The sequence below is a fragment of the Pseudophryne corroboree genome, chromosome 1 (genome assembly GCF_028390025.1).
Source record: "Pseudophryne corroboree isolate aPseCor3 chromosome 1, aPseCor3.hap2, whole genome shotgun sequence".
NCBI lineage: Eukaryota > Metazoa > Chordata > Amphibia > Anura > Myobatrachidae > Pseudophryne > Pseudophryne corroboree.
The window spans coordinates 852,901,418-852,921,715 of NC_086444.1; the positions used below are offsets into that span (position 1 = coordinate 852,901,418).

Below are 20,298 nucleotides of genomic sequence, written 5' to 3' on the forward strand. Positions count from 1 at the left end.
TTACATGCACCCCACCCTGTGAGTGGTAAGTGCATAGCTGTGCCCCGCTTCTGGTGTGGTGAGTGCTGTGGTTTTTCCTCTGTGTGTATATGAAGGGGTTAATCTATGGTTAGCTCTTATTAACCGTGGCCACTAGCTTTCTCATGCACCCCTGTGTGGACTTTATTATCCTGAACCTGTCTCAGCTGTTCTTTAGCAATCATCTTTGAGCCAGTGCAATAGGTGACTAGTGTGCCTTTAAAAGCCATAAAGTCTGTGGCAGGTACACATTACATCTAGCAGGCAGATGATGCAGCAGTGAAGTAGTCAGGTTTTAAGACTCTGTGATAGTGTAGGACCTGCATGAAGGTGGGGTACCTTGAAAATCGGTATGCAGGCTTCCGTGCATTGGCCAATCCACCAACTAAACCCCCATCATTTATTTATTGAATTATTGAGGATAAGCGAGTTTACTTTGGTGAGTGCTGGGTTCTCTGTTTGTATTTATTAGAGCGATGTGGTCATGGGCTACATGCACCCCGCCCTGTGAGTGGTAAGTACAGCTGTGTACCCCGCTTCTGTGGTGGAGAGTGCAGTGTTACATGCACCCCACCCTGTGAGTGGTAAGTGCATAGCTGTGCCCCGCTTCTGGTGTGGTGAGTGCTGTGGTTTTTCCTCTGTGTGTGTATATATATATATATATATATATATATATATGTCCTCTTCGTTCAGTGTAATAGCCTCGAACTTAAAAACTTGCAGGCTATTACATTGAGCGAGTTTGAGGACAAATTTGCACCTTCTAATGTGTGAGAAGGTGCAGGTTTGTCCCGCAAGAAAAAAATCGCACCCCATTACATCCTACCGATACTTTAATAGGAAAATATAATACATGTAGCTGGAGACCACAGTGGTGTGGTAGATTGCATTCTGTTTATAGGTACCATTATTGTTACCTATTTTTAGAATAAAGCCATACTTTCTGTATCAGCTGTCCTAGTATCTACCCAATGGAGTTAGTGTACTGCATTTAACATACAGCCCTACTGCTAAAAGCATGGAAAAAGAAACTCACGACACCAAATAAGACAATACATATACTTGCCTCTTTATGTCATGCAACATGTGTGGAGCTGCATTGCAATTTCTTAAATGCGTTCTGCTTCTTTTCTGTGTGACTGACGTGTGTCTACAGTGATGAAAACTTACATTATTCTCAATTTGACCACAATGTAAACTCAATTAGATGCAGGGGAGAAGTGTTTCCACATGTGTGCATGTACACCTAGAAATCCTGGGCAGCTTCATCTTTACTTGCAATGCAGAGTTCAATTCACATCCCAAATCTAATTACATCTGCCCCACCTGCAGTGCAAGATGGTTTTGCCAAGATATATAAAGTTTTTCCATTTCTGTTTTTTGCTTTGCTTTGCTCTAAACTCTGATTCATGAGTCCTGAGCATTACAGTATTAAAAATAGGTACTACTGACTTTTAGAATACAGCTCCACGGACTGTTGTTTGACCTGTTTCTAAGATGTTTTCATGTGATTATTAATGTGTGAGCAGTGTATAAGAAGAAAAGCATAAAAGGTGTAATCTAGACCTAAGTATGTTTCCTGGTCATTCACTCTTATTGTTATTGCTGTGTCTTATGGCCTTTCATTTGTCTGGAGACAGGAATATATTTCTAACTGAATCAATTTTCTAACTGCTAACAGTAACCATTTCCCTGGATACACAGTCACTATTCTGCTTCCATTCTGTTCTGCTGTTGTGGTTTTAATAGTAACAGCTATATACAGATGTGACTAAGTACGTGTCTCTGGCCAGCATTCATCAAACTCCACAGTGTCTTGAATCTGCTGGCCAGAAATATTGGCCTGTGACTCTCTGTGTATCATGTGAGATGTTCATTATGTGAAGCGTGCTTTTTAACCCACATATAGAAACATATAAGCCACCAATGTGGCGCACCACTTTTTAGGAAGTAGCTTACCTCTGCAGCCCACACAGACCCAGAGTGAATGTACTTGTTTTGTTCCATTACACTGTCACAGAATGCTAATAGCATTCTTTAGTGTTGCAACTTAAAACAATCCAACATCACAATAATTGCTGCAAGAGATAGTACAGAACATACTGCACTTCCGCATATCCATACCCTCCAACATTTTACACATAAAAATCGGTACAAATTAGAAAAGGGGGCGTGGCTATGGGTAAAAGTGGCATGGCCACGCCCCTCTTCCTATACTTTTAATGGAAGTTTGGAGAGCCAAAAATCGGTACAGACCATAAAAAAAGGAATTGTACCTGCCAAAAAGGTACAGGTGGAGAGTATGCATATCACACCCTAAACTATTATTTTCCAAATATGACTGGAAAATGTTCACACTATTTTTTGTGATATGTCACCTAACGTGTTTCTGTTGTGCCTGTTAAGCAAATTGGAGCAGACAAGATAGCCATGTTTTACATTCATGATGCAATAATTAAAATTATGATGTTAATAATAATACTAACATTAATATACATACATTCTAGAAAAATAAAAATTTCAGATTGTTCCCTTACCTTCCGTCATTGCTCAGATGTTACTTGTACTAACATTGTAAATCAACTGAATAATAGGTCTCACAATAGTTAAGAGCCAACTCATACTGATTATCATTAGATGGATCCAAAGAAAAAAATCTGCTTATTTCTTCAGCTAATGTCAGCTGTACTTCTCTCTCGCAAAGACCTTTACACCTATAGCTGCACAGGCGGAGTCCAGAAGATGTGTAAATGTAGAAGAACATCAGTCTACTCTCACCAACATTTCCTTGCAGAAGTGACCAAGGGGTATATTTACTAAGCAATGGATTTTCAAAACTCACAAATTTCGCAGATTTTGCCCGCCTTATTTATAAGGGCAATAATAGTAAATGCAAAATCAGACTTGTTTTGCATTAAGTATTACTGCCCTTTTAAGTCTGGCAGGCAAAATCGGCTAAAATTAAGAGTTTTGAAAATGTACTGGTTAGTATATCCTTTCCGAGTCTTAGGAGTATATTTACTAAGGTGTGATTTTTTTAGAAGTGGAGATGTTGCCAATAGCAACCAATCAGATTCTAGCTATTCTCTTCTAGAAGCAACTAGATACATGTTAAGTGGAATGTGATTGGTTGCAATGGGCAACATGTCCACTTCTAAAAAACTCACACCTTAGTAAATATACCTCTTATATTGGACCACATTTCATTATGTTACTATACAATCACTGTGAATTGCCAATTAAAGCATAAATCCCCAACTCTTCTAGATGGTTTCTCTATATGGCAAAAACAGTAGTGAATAAAATAAGATATGGGCAGAGTGGCACATATATAAGTCATTTTTTATTCTCACACTTGTGCTAAAACAAATATATTTATTTCAATACACTGACAGTTAATTTAAAGTATACTATCTAAAAATGTATGATCTATAATATGTTTTTACAGTATACATATATGTCTAAATAGAACAGAATGAAAACATAACTTTCATTTGTGACTAATTGTGCATATATTCTTTATTTATTTAAGGTCTGGGAGTGTGGCTAATAACTGGCCAGAGATCTATAAATTTGTGGAGACGCTCACAGAAAGGTTTGCAAGGTAAAGTAATTTTGCTATTTTTGTCAGTTGGTACTACCATTTGTTTAATATGTATCATTAGAATCATAATTGTCACTATATAATGGGAAATACAGGTATGAAAAACTTTTTGTGCATTTTTTAAGTAGAACATTTAAGGTCGGATTCAAGTAGCCGCAGCTCCATGTGTGAAATAGCTATTGAATTAATCAGCCTTTTCTGCATGTGCAAAAACACCTAGAAATGCACAGAAACCAACTTATTCTGTGTAAAATGCAGAGGGGTGCAGTCAATGCAGTTGTTTTTTTTTTGCAGACCTTCCCACAGCTAATTGAAATGGGCATTGCGATCAATTAGCTGCAGGGTTAACCCCATGGATAACTGGATTCCCCCTTAGGGGCTGAGTTGGGAGAAAAGAAAAGGTGTTCAAATACATTTATTGTTTTTGCATTCAAGGAAAATACTGGTGGCTTTTGCATGTAGCCCACAAACTGGACAGTTTTTTTTTCCACAGCAATCTACAGTAGATCTGAGTTTGGACATGCCCCTCTCACATCTAATTCTCTCTGCACATTTTACATCTGCCCCACCTGCAGTGCAACATGGCTTTGCTGAAGTACGAAGTTACTTGTTTTTGTTTGCTTCCAGAACCAGCCCCTTAATGTTGTACCATTATGTATCCCAATATAAGTGTAAGATATAATGCAGTTTAGTTCGATGTTTGGCCTTGCGTTGTCTCTGAAAATTGTTTGGCAAACTTTCTGTTCAGCTTCTAAAGTTTAAAGATGCATTGAAATTAAAATTAAATGTAATAGTTCGCCAACACTTTATCCTTCACTGATAAGAGTTTCTCAGAGAATGAAAAATAAAGAGAAATGTAATTTATCTCAAATACCTTATCACCACAAGATTCCATGTACATGCGTGGATGTTTATAAGCAACAAGTAGTTTAATTTGATTCTGTTAGCTGTTATGCTTCAAATAAACATATCTAGTTGTGGTTGTGTTGACCTAAGTTATATATCGTTTACATCTGGAAGATGTAAAGTATCTATTGTGGTTGTTTCATTTATTCAGCTGTATCAGCAAATATCTAACAATTGATCCTTTCAACTCATCTTTATATTTTCCTTTTTCAGCCTGAAACAAATAAAGAAATATTATTGTAATGTCATAAAGCTCATTAATCAAATTACAAGTCAGAGAACACTTCCTGCCTAGCTTCTTCCTTCCTCAATAAAACATTAGTCAACAAATCCTTATGTGACCCTATGCGGAGTTAGAACAACGTTCCTATGCTGCTATATAATCAACATAGTGTGTTTGTAATGAGTGTGCATCTCTCTGTGTTCCTGTAATTTACTAGTTACTAGTTATCTTTCTTATATACCCCTTTCACACCGCACAAATAACCCGGTATCGACCCGGCAATATGGGTCAGTGTGTGGTGTGAAAGGGGCATAGCTGAAATCACGGGTTGCCTGACCCGGCAATTCAACCCGGGAATAAAGCAGTGTTATACCCGGGTTGATTACCGGGTCAGTGGCTGCGTAAACTGACTCCCGGGTCGATGCGTCCTGGGACCCGTTTACTACAGCAGGGAGAGGCGGTGCGGAGATGATCTCATCTCCCAGCACCGCCTCCACCTCTGCCGCCGGCTCCGCCCCCCGCTGCTACGGCAACCCGCCCACCATATTGCTGGGTCAGGGAAGCCAGAAGCAGCGGCCAATGCCGGATCCTACCCGGGAAGGACCCGTTTCCAATTCCTGGGTGGGATCCAGCATTGGCCGTGTGAAAGGGGTAAAACTCAGATGAACGTAGCAGGTGCAGAGTAAGGGTTAGGCATAAGAGAATGAGACCAACCAGGGCTGGCAGAAAACAAACACTCCAAAATTATTATTTATAATTGGACTTTAATTGTGGAGTTTTGGAAACTGCAAAACCTATTCCTCTCTTTTCCATTATCATTTCACCCTTCCAGCAACAGTTAACACTTTTATCCACTCTATCAACCCCTTTAAAGCTCTTCCCACACGGTACCCATCAACGGGTGTAGTAAGGTATGCCGGCGACCAGCATACCGGCGCCGAAATCCAGACCGCCGGCATACCGACAGCTAGGCGAGCGCAAACGAGCCCCTTGTGGGCTCGCTGCTCTCGCCATGCTGTACTCGCCACGCTGCGAGCACGGTGGCACGCGATTCTCCCTCCAGGGAGGTCGTGGACCCCCAAGAGGGAGAAAAGATGTCAGTATGCCGGTGGTCGGGATTCCGGCGCCAAACAGAAGACCACCCCCCCACCAACCTATTCACCCATTAACACCCCAGCTCAGCACCTAAGAACATCCTCCCCTATCCAGTGCTGATTAACCCATTCATCAATCATTTCACTCTCCCAGCATCCATTAACATATTCACTCTCCCTTTCAGCATTCATTACCCAACCCCCTTCCCCACATACACATCTTTTCTCCTTACCAGGAAGAAGTCATTCGGCAGCAACTCCTCAGTTTCTTTAGTCCGAAGAGACAGAGATTTTTACGCGATTGACACAATGAGACCCCAAGTGTAGGAGGAGAGGACTTGAGGAAAAGGAAGAGTAAACTACCATACTGTGCATGTTCCATGTCACTGAATGCACATACCTGACAACCAGGAAGGTTCTTCTGATAAGCCTCCAAACTTCCCCTCACCTCAGTCAGTGACATGGAACAGTGTGGTGGTAACCCAATTCCTCTCCTCAAGTCCTCTCCTCCTGTACTCAGAGTTATTGTATCTAATACCCCTTTTCCACTAGCTGTTTTTACCCGTGTTTTTGCATGGGGGCGCGCATCGACACAGGTTTTTAGTAGGTGGAAACGGGTCAACACGGGTTGAGTGACCCGGGTATCCTACCCGGCTATTTACCTGGGTAGAACACGTAATGACACGGATAACGGTGCAGTGGAAACGGTCATTACACGTGTTTTCAGACCCGAGTAACGCTCTGAGACGCTGATTGGTGCTTCTGGGGCACTGGAAGATGATGTCATCCCTGGGAGACACGCTGGGCACATGCAGGCACCGCAGCAGCAAACAAACGCGGATGCACATCTATTGCAGCAGCTACAACACTACGCTGGGCACATGCAGGCATCGGCACTGCACCGGCGTCCATTGCTGCAATGCTGTGAGCAGGCCCCACCCCTCCCTTTTGGTCCTTTTGATGACATCATCTTGATGAGACAGTAAAAAGTCCATTTGTAATGACAGCAATAGGCTTTTACAGAGCTTACCCGGGTTAGGTGGAAACAGATCAGACACCGGAATAACCTGTGTCGAAGTGTAGTGGAAACGGGGTGGCCGACACGGGTTGTAGCCGTGTTAAACATGACGGATCGGACACGGTATTTAGGTGGAAAAGGGGTATACGTTAACAACAAGAGGTTAAATTGGGTTTTGGGGATCTCTCTTGCAGGCAGAGTTCATGAAGGGCATGTTGACACAAAGTAGCTTATGCAGATTTGGACATAAGCAAGAATATGCCCTTTCTCTATCGTCCTAGTGGATGCTGGGGTTCCTGAAAGGACCATGGGGAATAGCGGCTCCGCAGGAGACAGGGCACAAAAAGTAAAGCTTTAGGATCAGGTGGTGTGCACTGGCTCCTCCCCCTATGACCCTCCTCCAAGCCTCAGTTAGATTTTTGTGCCCGGCCGAGAAGGGTGCAATCTAGGTGGCTCTCCTAAAGAGCTGCTTAGAAAAGTTTAGCTTAGGTTTTTTATTTTACAGTGAGTCCTGCTGGCAACAGGATCACTGCAACGAGGGACTTAGGGGAGAAGAAGTGAACTCACCTGCGTGCAGGATGGATTGGCTTCTTGGCTACTGGACATTAGCTCCAGAGGGACGATCACAGGTACAGCCTGGATGGTCACCGGAGCCTCGCCGCCGGCCCCCTTGCAGATGCTGAAACGAGAAGAGGTCCAGAATCGGCGGCAGAAGACTCCTCAGTCTTCTTAAGGTAGCGCACAGCACTGCAGCTGTGCGCCATTTTCCTCTCAGCACACTTCACACGGCAGTCACTGAGGGTGCAGGGCGCTGGGAGGGGGGCGCCCTGGGAGGCAAATGAAAACCTTTTTTGGCTAAAAATACCTCACATATAGCCTCCGGGGGCTATATGGAGATATTTAACCCCTGCCAGAATCCGTTAAGAGCGGGAGACGAGGCCGCCGAAAAAGGGGCGGGGCCTATCTCCTCAGCACACAGCGCCATTTTCCCTCACAGAAAGGCTGGAGGGAAGGCTCCCAGGCTCTCCCCTGCACTGCACTACAGAAACAGGGTTAAAACAGAGAGGGGGGGCACTAATTGGCGTTAGAAATATATAAAAAAGATGCTATAAGGGAAAACACTTATATAAGGTTGTCCCTATATAATTATAGCGTTTTTGGTGTGTGCTGGCAAACTCTCCCTCTGTCTCTCCAAAGGGCTAGTAGGTCCTGTCCTCTATCAGAGCATTCCCTGTGTGTGTGCTGTGTGTCGGTACGTGTGTGTCGACATGTATGAGGACGATGTTGGTGAGGAGGCGGAGCAATTGCCTGTAATGGTGATGTCACTCTCTAGGGAGTCGACACCGGAATGGATGGCTTATTTAGGGAATTACGTGATAATGTCAACACGCGCCAAGGTCGGTTGACGACATGAGACGGCCGACAAACAATTAGTACCGGTCCAGACGTCTCAAAAACACCGTCAGGGGTTTTAAAACGCCCGTTTACTTTAGTCGGTCGACACAGACACAGACAGGGACACTGAATCCAGTGTCGACGGTGAATAAACAAACGTATTCCTTATTAGGGCCACACGTTAAGGGCAATGAAGGAGGTGTTACATATTTCTGATACTACAAGTACCACAAAAGAGGGTATTATGTGGGATGTGAAAAAACTACCGTAGTTTTTCCTGAATCAGATAAATTAAATGAAGTGTGTGATGATGCGTGGGTTCCCCCCGATAGAAAATATGGGCGGTATACCCTTTCCCGCCAGAAGTTAGGGCGCGTTGGGAAACACCCCTTAGGGTGGATAAGGCGCTCACACGCTTATCAGAACAAGTGGCGGTACCGTCTATAGATAGGGCCGTCCTCAAGGAGCCAGCTGACAGGAGGCTGGAAAAATATCATAAAAAGTATATACACACATACTGGTGTTATACTGCGACCAGCGATCGCCTCAGCCTGGATGTGCAGAGCTGGGGTGGCTTGGTCGGATTCCCTGACTAAAAATATTGATACCCTTGACAGGGACAGTATTTTATTGACTATAGAGCATTTAAAGGATGTATTTCTATATATGCGAGATGCACAGAGGGATATTTGCACTCTGGCATCAAGAGTAAGTGCGATGTCCATATCTGCCAGAAGATGTTTATGGACACGACAGTGGTCAGGTGATGCAGATTCCAAACGGCACAAAGGTGTATTGCCGTATAAAGGAAAAGGAGTTATTTGGGGTCGGTCCATCGGACCTGGTGGCCACGGCAACTGCTGGAAAATCCACCGTTTTTACCCTAAGTCACATCTCTGCAGAAAAAGACACCGTCTTTTCAGCTTCAGTCCTTTCGTCCCTATAAGAGTCATATCTGCCCAGGGATAGAGGAAAGGGAAGAAGACTGCAGCAGGCAGCCCATTCCCAGGAACAGAAGCGTTCCACCGCTTCTGACAAGCTCTCAGCATGACGCTGAGACCGTACAGGACCCCTGGATCCTACAAGTAGTATCCCAGGGGTACAGTTTGGAATGTCGAGACGTTTCCCCTGCGCAGGCTCCTGAAGTCTGCTTTACCAAGGTCTCCCTCCGACAAGGAGGCAGTATGGAAAAAAATTCACGAGCTGTATTCCCAGCAGGTGATAATTAAATTACCCCTCCTACAACAAGAAAAGGGGTATTATTCCACACTATATTGTGGTACTGAAGCCAGAAGGCTAGGTGAGACTTATTCTAAATCTAAAAAAATTTGAACACTTACAAAGGTTCAAATCAAGATGGAGTCACTCAGAGCAGTGATAACGAACCGGGATCCATGTCCCAAATTTGCCCTTATCACTAAGGGTACCTCAGGTTCGTGGTACAGAACTGTCACTATCAGTTTCAGACGCTGCCGTTTGGATTGCTTACGGCACCCCGGGTCTTTACCAAGGTAATGGCCGAAATGATGGTTCTACTTCGAAGAAAAGGCGTCTTAATTATCCCTTACTTGGACGATCTCCTGATAAGGGCAAAGTCCAGGGAACAGTTGGAGGTCGGAGTAGCACTATCTCGGATACTGTTACAACAGCAGGGGTGGATTCTAAATATTCCAAAATCGCAGCTGATCCCGACAACAAGTCTCCTGTGCTTAGGGATGATTCTGGACACAGTCCAGAAAAAGGTGTTTCTCCCGGAAGAGAAAGCCAGGGAGTTATCCGAGCTAGTCAGGAACCTCCTAAAATCAGTGCATCATTGCACAAGGGCCATGGTAAAAAAAAAAAATGGTGACTTCCTTCGAAGCAATTCCAGTCGGCAGATTTCATGCAAGAACTTTTCAGTGGGATCTGCTGGACAAATGGTCCGGATCGCATCTTCAGATGCATCAGCGGATAACCCTATATCCAAGGACAAGGGTGTCTCTCCTGTGGTGGTTACAGAGTGCTCATCTTCTAGAGGGCCGCAGATTCGGCATTCAGTTTTGGATGTTGGTGACCACGGAGGCCAGCCCGAGAGGCTGGGGAGCAGTCACACAAGGAAAAAATTTCCAGGGAGTGTGATCAAGTCTGGAGATTTTTCTCCACATATATATAGCTAAGGGTAAATTTATAATGCTCTAAGCTTAGCAAGACCTCTGCTTCAAGGTCAGCCGGTATTGATCCAGTGGGATAAAACATCACGGCAGTCGCCCACGTAAATAGACAGGGCGGCACAAGAAGCAGGAGGGCAGTGGCAAAAACTGCAAGGACTTTTCGCTGGGTGGAAAATCATGTGATAGCACTGTCAGCAGTGTTTCATTCCGGGAATGGAAACTGGGAAGCAGACTTCCTCAGTAGGCACGACCTCCACCCGGCAGAGTGGGAACTTCATGGGGAAGTTTTCCACATAATTGTAAACCGTTGGGAATTACCAAAGGTGGACATGATGGCGTCCCGTCTGAACAAAAAACGGGACAGGTATTGCGCCAGGTTAAGAGACCCTCAGGCAATAGCTGTGGACGGTCTGGTAACACCGTGGGTGTACCAGTCGGTGTATGTGTTCCATCCTCTGCTTTTCATACCTAAGGTACTGAGAATTATAAGACGTAGAGGAGTAAGAACTATACTCATGGCTCCGGATTGGCCAAGAAGGACTTGGTACCCGGAACTTCAAGAGATGCTCACAGAGGACTTATGGCCTCTGCCGCTAAAAAGGGACTTGTTTCAGCAAGTACCATGTCTGTTCCAAGACTTACCGCAGCTGCGTTTGACGGCATGGCGGTGGAACGCCGGATCCTAAGGGAAAAGGCATTCAGGAAGAGGTCATTCCTACCCTGGTCAAAGCCAGAAAGGAGGTGACCGCACAACATTATCACCACATGTGGTGAAAATATGTTGCGTGGTGTGAGGCCAGGAAGGCCCCACGAAGAAATTTCAACTCGGTCGATTCCTGCATTTCCTGCAAACAGGAGTGTCTATGGGCCTCAAATTGGGGTCCATTAAGGTTCAAATTTCGGCCCTGTCGATTTTTCTTCCAGAAAGAATTGGCTTCAGTTATTGGAGTCCAGAAGTTTGTCAAGGGAGTATTGCATATACAACCCCCTTTTGTGCCTCCAGTGGCACTGTGGGATCTCAACGTAGTTCTGGGATTCCTCAAAACACATTGGTTTAAAACCAGTCAAATCTGTGGATTTGAAGCATCTCACATGAAAAGTGAACATGCTCTTGGACCTGGCCTGGACCAGGCGAGTGTCAAATTGGTGGTTTTTTTCTCAAAAAAGCCCATATCTGTTTGTCCATTCGGACAGGGCAGAGCTGCGGACTCGTCCCCAGTTCTCTCCCTAAGGTGGTGTCAGTGTTTCACCTGAACCAGCTTATTGTGGTGTCTTGCGCCTACTAGGGACTTGGAGGACTCCAAGTTGCTAGATGTGGTCAGGGCCCTGAAAATATAGGTTCCAGGACGGCTGGAGTCAGGAAAACTGACTTGCTGTTATCCTGTATGCACCCAACAAACTGGGTGCTCTTGCTTTTAAGCAGACTTTTGCTAGTTGGATGTGTAATACAATTCAGCTTTCACATTCTGTGGCAGGCCTGCCACAGCCAAAATATGTAAATGCCCATTCCACAAGGAAGGTGGGCTCATCTTGGGCGGCTGCCCGAGGGGTCTCGGCTTTAAAACTTTGCCGAGCGGCTATTTAGTCAGGGGCAAACACGTTTGTAAAATCCTACAAATTTGATACCCTGGCTAAGGAGGACCTGGAGTTCTCTCATTCGGTGCTACAGAGTCATCCGCACTCTCCCGCCCGTTTGGGAGCTTTGGTATAATCCCCATGGTCCTTTCAGGAACCCCAGCATCCACTAGGACGATAGAGAAAATAAGAATTTACTTACCGATAATTCTATTTCTCGGAGTCCGTAGTGGATGCTGGGCGCCCATCCCAAGTGCGGATTATCTGCATTACTTGTACATAGTTACAAAAATCGGGTTATTATTGTTGTGAGCCATCTTTTCAGAGGCTCCGCTGTTATCATACTGTTAACTGGGTTCAGATCACAGGTTGTACAGTGTGATTGGTGTGGCTGGTATGAGTCTTACCCGGGATTCATAAATCCTTCCTTATTGTGTACGCTCGTCCGGGCACAGTACCTAACTGAGGCTTGGAGGAGGGTCATAGGGGGAGGAGCCAGTGCACACCACCTGATCCTAAAGCTTTACTTTTTGTGCCCTGTCTCCTGCGGAGCCGCTATTCCCCATGGTCCTTTCAGGAACCCCAGCATCCACTACGGACTCCGAGAAATAGAATTATCGGTAAGTAAATTCTTATTTTTGCAGGCATGTCTTCTGCATCTAGTTAGGAAAAGTACTTAATGATGATGACTAGTAGGAAATCATATGCATATTCTACAGACGCAAATCTTGAGATGAGTACAGCTCTGTGTATGGACGGATATGTATATTTTTTTCATCTATGCTTCTTTTGAGCAATGTACACCCAGTTTACTTCCAACTCTGATGCACATTATGCTTGATTAATTAATTACTGGTTGAGTACTTATGATGATTAAACCTTATCTCTATGGGCACAATCTGCTTTTCATTTTTCATCTTCATTCACCTAATAGGCAAACAAATGCAGATAAAAAGATCAGAATGTAATATAGGGTTTTATACATTACTAGATTTAATTGGAAGAGCCCCTTGCAAGCAAACAAGAAATAAAGTTATAATTTAGTTGTACTCTGTAATCAGATATATGATTAATGTCACCCCACATATTATACAATACACATATTATACATACAATGTGTACAACAAAAACGACAAAAAGTGATACTTGTGTGTGTGTGTATGTATGTATATATATATATATATATATGTGTGTGTATATATATATATATATAGATAAAACACTGCCTATATACACTATACTCAATTAATAATAATGTTCTTTGAAAAGTATGGGTCATTGTGCCGTGCAGAATTCATTGCAGTGGCTGCCAAGTGCAATCAGTCTTCATAAATTCTACTATTGTATAACTGATAATTATCTTGTATGGCTATTTTTGAAGCATGCCAAATGCAGTCAGACTTGCTTAATCTATGCTTCATTTATCCAGATGCCTGGCTGTATGCAAGTTTTAAAGGGTGACCAGCCTTCCAGAAACATTGTATGTTATCGAGTTAGACTAAGACTGTTAAAATCAGAATGAAAACTGGGTCTACACAGTAGCGTTCAGCATACTCGGCAGTTGGTGTTCCAGTCACTCTTGCTGTCTAAAGCTTTGAATTGTGCTTGGTCATGCATTTTCATATTGTGCATCTGAATACAAATTATGGACAAGACAACTCAAATCACATTAAACATTGAAGATGTCGGAGAACTGAGCAATGTTTTAATGTTTTTGCTGGAAATATTATTAAAGGGCATTCAGCTTTAGGAGAAAGCATGCTCATACTTTACTTAAAAACTTCTTTTTTTTCTGCATGTGCATATGAATAGACGTTTAAAAAAATCTCTGTACGTGATTTCTTCAGTTTATTCTGTGTGTTTGATATATTTCTGTCAACAAATAAGGACTAGTTATTCATCATTCCTATCTGCACAGTATATTTCCACTTCACCGTTTCACCTTAAAATGTTCTCAAACATGGTCCTCAAGGCACCCCAACAATCCAGGCCTTAAGTTTATCCATGCTTGGCCACAGGTGACTTAATTAGCACCTCAGTCAATTTGATTTAACCATCTGCGCTGAGTCATGGATATATCTAGAACCTGGACCTTTGGGGTGCCTTGAGGACCGCCGAACCTCTGACATACACCTTTCTTCAATTCACAGCAAAACCCCCATTTAGCTTGACACGGTCTTTGCATTTTAGCTGCGCCTAAACACTAAACTATTTATCTGTTACACTATAAACGAACTAAGGACCTGATTCGGGTTCAGAATCTGCTACTGTGTCCTATCGCATGCTGGGTGCTGTCCAGCACCAGGGCTGCCTTAACAGCAGTGTAGGCCCCTGGGCAAAGCAATGCACTGGGGCCCTTACCCATCCTCCAGCAGTAGGGGTGGAGGGGTGCCATCAGAGGCAGCTTTGATGTCCTGCGTGCGGTAGGGTGTGTTCTATCTTCCGCTCAGTGTGTTAGACCTGGACCAGTAATTTCTGCTAATTACCTCTTTACTGCACAGATGGTGGGAGATGGGGCGGCAGGGAGAACACTAAACTGTAGAAGGAGGCATTGGGCTGAATGAAGGGGTCCCGGCACATGACTTCCAGGGTGGTAGGGAGTGTTTAATACGTAGGGGAAGGGTGGATAGTGGAGTGGGCTTAATATTCATAATTTTCCGGTGGGAGGGCAGCTTGCTTGACTGCAGAAATATCCAGTTGCTTTAAACAGATTTCTTAGCTTTCAATGGGATACAAAAAAGCAGAGAGTCCCATCTTTCATGAGGTACTGGGGGCTTGGGTATTAGAGCTCAGAAGCTAGAGCTATCCACCGACGAATATATTAAACTGCATATAAGGCGTGTGGAGCTGGAGCAGGGACTAGCTGCTGGAAGGATGATATCTCTGGTTCTGGGCATAGTAGAGACAAGCTGCCAGTGTTCTCCAAAAGGGGAGAGGGCCAGCTTTTGGACTATAACCTCAGAAAAACGATTAAGTCAGACAGAACCCGAGATATCTGGCTCGGATGGGAACCACTGCTTTGAAGTTGGATATTTCTAGTTCCCCAGGGCTGATTTTTTAAAATCTGGTTCCCCTGGAAAAACGGGAGCCCTTATATTCCTACAGCCCTTGGGAAACTGCCCATTGAGCACATGGGAACAGGCAAACTAAGGAAACCCCCTGCATACGCTCCGCTGCAATCTTTTGCTTCACAGCAGCTGTGCGTGACGTCACGCAACCGTCCCGAAAACAGTCCGAACACGCCTGCGATGTCCGGACCACTTCCCCAAAATGCCGCATTGATGCCCCCGGTGGTAGCCACATTCAAACATAGTGTGACTGCATCCTTCCGGTGTGCGATCACACTGTGAAGGTCCGCGCACCCGGAACATGGTCGTCTGCCTAAGTTGCAATTTTGCAACTCTTACTGAATGAATTCCTAAGACGCAGAATTCAGGAAAAAGTGGAGGAAAAATTTGCAAAATTGAGTAAAAAGCACGCAATCTAAGGTAAACAGACAAAAGTCAGGTACTGGTCTATTTTAAGTGACCCATGCCATTTATTGTCCATAATTAGTGTTGTTCAAGCAGTGCCACTGCACAGAGTTCTGTGGGTGGCACCATCGCTGCCCCACAGCACATTCTTGTGTCTAGCAGAGAGCCTGGAATGGCAACCTACATCCACTGTCTCTGCGGCATTGTCCCCTGGAGTGTCCTTTGCTTGCTCCAGACAGGCACCCTGTAGTCTGTGCAGTCACTTGAAGCATCATCTGAACACTCCAAGCTGTGCTGCGCTTCCCCAGTGCCAGCAACCCAGCCCTCTCTGCGCAACGTCATGACATCATGCAAATTGGGTGGCGGGCCAGTACAGGGTGCTATGGAGCTTTGTTACGGCACTAAGCATCAATATGCTAAATCTACCACATTGTACTAATTCCTTTGTGACATGAAAATATCCTTTGTACCTAGTACACTATGCGCTTGATTCGGATTTGTACACCAACCCACTGGTTTACGTAGAAATTAGATTTTTGGGAGTCCTGTGATACCGCTTGCAGTCCCCCCTTAGCCACAACACGACTGACATGCTGCAGCGTTTGGGGGGCAGCAACCCCATTTTGTAGGCATGCCGGGCCCAGAGTCTGCTTCGTTGGACGCAGACTTCCCGGACCCAACTGACCAGTTCCAACGTAGACTGACCAATGCTTTGACCATCATGGCGGTGATCTAATGCTGAGTCTTCCAATGCAGCACTCAGATTGCAGATGCAAGCAGGTGGCGTCTATTTCCTACAGATACCTCCTGCTGCATTTGAATTTTTGTTGCATGGTATTACACAGCCACTACCCTGCCACTGTACAATAAAGTACAAATCAGAATCAGGCCCCATAGGCAAACTAAGACGTGGAATGAGGAAAAAAGGCCAAAATTTAGGAAAAAGTGCATGGCACAGGAATCATATTTTGAGACAACTGGTGCACATTGGATAGGTGTATGAAGACTTCTGCATTCATATGATCATGCAATAGCCTTTATTCATTATGTTGCCACGTAATGTATATACATTGTAGTGATATTGGTACGTTTCTACAGGGCTGAGATTAGATTTTTTGTCACCCGGGGCAAGGCAGTAAAGTGATGCGCCCCCCCTTTCCCAGGGTCTCTGCAGCAGCCTGTGCCCCCTCTTGATGTTTCTACAGCGGTCTGTGCCCCCAGTTCCCATATCACTGCAGCAGCCTATGGGGGTCATTCAGATCTGGTTGATCAGATCTGTACTACGCATGCGCCTGAGCCACACTGCGCAGGCATGACAGATGGCTGCAACTGGGATCTGCGCCCTACAATGGGATTGTGCGAAGGATCCATTTACACGGGCGTTCGCAAAGAGATTGACAGGAAGATGCCGTTTGTGGGTGGCAACTGACGGTTTTCAGGGAGTGTCCGGAAAACCCAGGCGGGACCAAGCGTTTGAATGAAGGGTGTCTGATGTCAAATCTGGTCCCGAACAGCCTGATGTAATCGCAGTGGCTGAGTAAGTCCTGGGCTGCACAGAGAATGCACAAAATTAATTTGTGCAGCTCTGCTGCACATGCGTTCGCACACTTGCACAGCGAAAATACCCTCCCCCTGTAGGCGGCGACTATCTTATCGCAGGACAGCAAAAATAGCTGCCTAGCAATCAGATCTGAATTAGGCCCTATGTCTCTCTCCCTTATATCTCTCAGCAGCCTGTGTTTGTGTTACCCCTCCCACCCCCCACCACTTGCCTGTACATTTTTTCTTGCTCCTCCTTAAGGCAGTAGTGGCAGCAGGCTCCTCACACACTGTACTTTTTGGGTGGGAAATGGGTGGTGACCATGCGATTGCATGGAATAACATGAGAGTGTTGTAGGCATGTATGTAAAGCTCCATGTGAGTCATACAGGGAAGGGGTGCCTGTTTCTTACAGATCTCTTGCTCTTAGCATGGGCTCATTCAGGTGCCTATACTGATTATTTTGGTTGCAGTAGCGGGTGTAAAATCAATGGGCGTCACAGCTTTCTGAGAATCCCAACACAAGTATTCTATTGGTCCCCTTATGCACAAAGGGCCATTTTATAAACGTCAGCAACACTTAGTTATTATAGCAGGATAAAGGTGCCCATACACCTAAAGATTTATCTTCCAGTCTGGCTGGTTGGAACGAAAATCTGGTAATGGATGGGAGCAAATGGTCAACTGTCATTTGCTCCCATCCATTACCAGATTTTCATTCCAACCAGCCAGATTGGAAGATAAATCTTTAGGTGTATGGCCAGCTTTACTTACATTTTTCAAACCCAGCCTGTGATACGGCAGTTAGGAGACGATTGGCTGGTACTTTATCTACACGCAAAGCTATTAAATAGACCCCTTAGTGTCTTAAGGCAAGTCATATAAATGACATTTAGGGACTACAAATGGGCCTCCTTGTGTTCTAATGCAATTACAACTTTACTCCTCGCTGATCTATTAAAAGCTCATGGGACCGTAACAGGACCATATGTGACTATTTTCTGTGTTTTTTTGTCCTTTCAGACCACTGACCATAGACCTATATAAAAGTCTATAGACAATACTGCTTCAGTAGAACAGACAAAAAACCTGTGTACCATACATAAGGCTTGAATCAGAGGAGGACACCATTGCTTCCGCCCTTGCACATTTTTGGGCGGAGTTATGGAAGCCATAATATGCAAATGCTAGTTTCAGCCTCCCCCTGGTGTTCTAGCATGTGTCTGTCTGGGCAAGCTCTGATACGCCCACCTTGCATGTCTCTGCGCACTTTAACACTGCCAGTGATTGTTGACATGCCGCCATCTGTGCACCATCAACACTTACACCAGCCCTATGGCAGGTGCTGTTTCTCCGTCTGAACATGGCCTCTGTGGAAGCAGCTGTGCACCTGAGAACACAGCCACTGTGACTGCCATGATGTTGCCCACAACACTCCCATAACACAACCACCAGAAGGACTATTTTTGCAGTCACTTAAGGCCAGCTCCCAGTGCCATAACAACTCATCACTTTGCCACTTGATTTCTGATACCATCTGATCCGATTGCAGCAGCTCCTTTGTGCGTTCACTCCGAGTAGCTCATGCGCCGTCTGGGTTCTCTGGAGATTTTGTGCATGTGAAGTAACAAATAATGGCTCAACTAAGTGGTCATCGGCATTGTATTGCATAGGCCCATAGCCTATGGGGTATATGCAATTGCGGTCGAATTCCCGAAATTGTCGAATTTCGGGTCATTTTCGCCCAAAAAAAAAATTCGCCTATGCAATTCAGTGCTTTCCGACCAAAAAACGGACTTTCAAAATTCGACTTTTTGAAATTCGAATTTTTGCAAATTCGACTTTTCTGCAATGAAACAAGTGCTGCAATTCGACAAAAGCATATTCAATTCAAGTTTGGAAATTCGACAGCAGTGCTTTTAGACAGCAAATTCGTCATTTTCAATCCGCCACACTTTGGAGGGTGAAAACAATAAAAAAAAATTTAAACATGTTTTTTTTGGTGTTTTTTTTTTAGGAATAGCATATCTATTTATATTAGAAGGGATTAGGTATTTTTTTTTTTTTTTTTTGGAGGCACAAATATTATTTATATATTTTTTAAAATATTATTTTTTTTTTATTTTTTTTTATTGCTGGAACGGTAAAATCCTTAAAAAAAATGGCGTGGGGTCCCCTCTCCAAAGCATAACCAGCCTCGGGCTCTTCGAGCTGGTCCTGGTTCTAAAAATGCGGGGAAAAAATTGACAGGGGATCCCCCGTATTTTTAAAACCAGCACCGGGCTCTGCGCCTGGTGCTGGTGCCAAAAATACGGGGGACAAAACGAGCAGGGGTCCCCCGTATTTTTCACACCAGCATCGGGCTCCACTAGCTGGACAGATAATGCCACAGCCGGGGGACACTTTTATGCCGTGCCCTGCGGCCGTGGCATTAAATATCCAACTAGTCACCCCTGGCCGGGGTACCCTGGGGGAGTGGGGACCCCTTCAATCAAGGGGTCCCCCCCCCAGCCACCCAAGGGCCAGGGGTGAAGCCCGAGGCTGTCCCCCCCCATCCAATGGGCTGCGGATGGGGGGGCTGATAGCCTTTTGTGATAATGAAAAGAATATTGTTTTTTCCAGCAGTACTACAAGTCCCAGCAAGCCTCCCCCGCAAGCTGGTACTTGGAGAACCACAAGTACCAGCATGCGGGAGAAAAACGGGCCCGCTGGTACCTGTAGTACTACTGGAAAAAAAATACCCAAATAAAAACAGGACACACACACCGTGACAGTAAAACTTTATTTCATACGTCGACACACACATACTTACCTATGTTCACACGCCGACATCGGTCCTCTTCTCCATGTAGAATCCACGGATACCTGAAAATAAAAGATCAATATACTCACCTCAGCCATGGTCCAGAGATACATCCACGTACTTGGCAAAAAAAGAAAACGAACACACGGGCCACCGGACTGAAAGGGGTCCCATGCTGACACATGAGACCCCTTTCCATGAATGAGACCTGTCAGTGACAGCTGTCACACAAAGGTCTCTAAAGCCAATCAGGAAGCGCAACTTCGTTGCGCTCACCTGATTGGCTGTGCGCTGTCTGAACTCAGACAGCGCATCGCACAGCCCCGTCCATTATATTCAATGGTGGGAACTTAGCGGCTAGCGGTGAGGTCACCCGCCGGTCAGCGGCTGACCGCGGGTAACCCCACCGCTGACGGCAAAGTTCCCACCATTGAAACTAATGGAGCGGCTTTGCGATGCGCTGTCACAGCACAGACAGCGCACAGCCAATCAGGTGAGCG

At 44.9% G+C, this 20,298-nt stretch overlaps 1 protein-coding gene across 2 annotated transcripts in view; it reads left to right on the plus strand.

Moving 5' to 3' along the window:
- ANTXR2 (ANTXR cell adhesion molecule 2) overlaps window positions 1-20,298 on the plus strand; it is a 341,722-nt gene that overhangs the window by 38,509 nt on the left and 282,915 nt on the right. For both annotated transcript variants that reach the window (XM_063919961.1, XM_063919962.1), the window contains exon 3: window positions 3,551-3,622. In XM_063919961.1, the coding sequence (XP_063776031.1) occupies window positions 3,551-3,622 (72 nt within the window). The remainder of the gene's footprint in view (window positions 1-3,550; window positions 3,623-20,298) is intronic.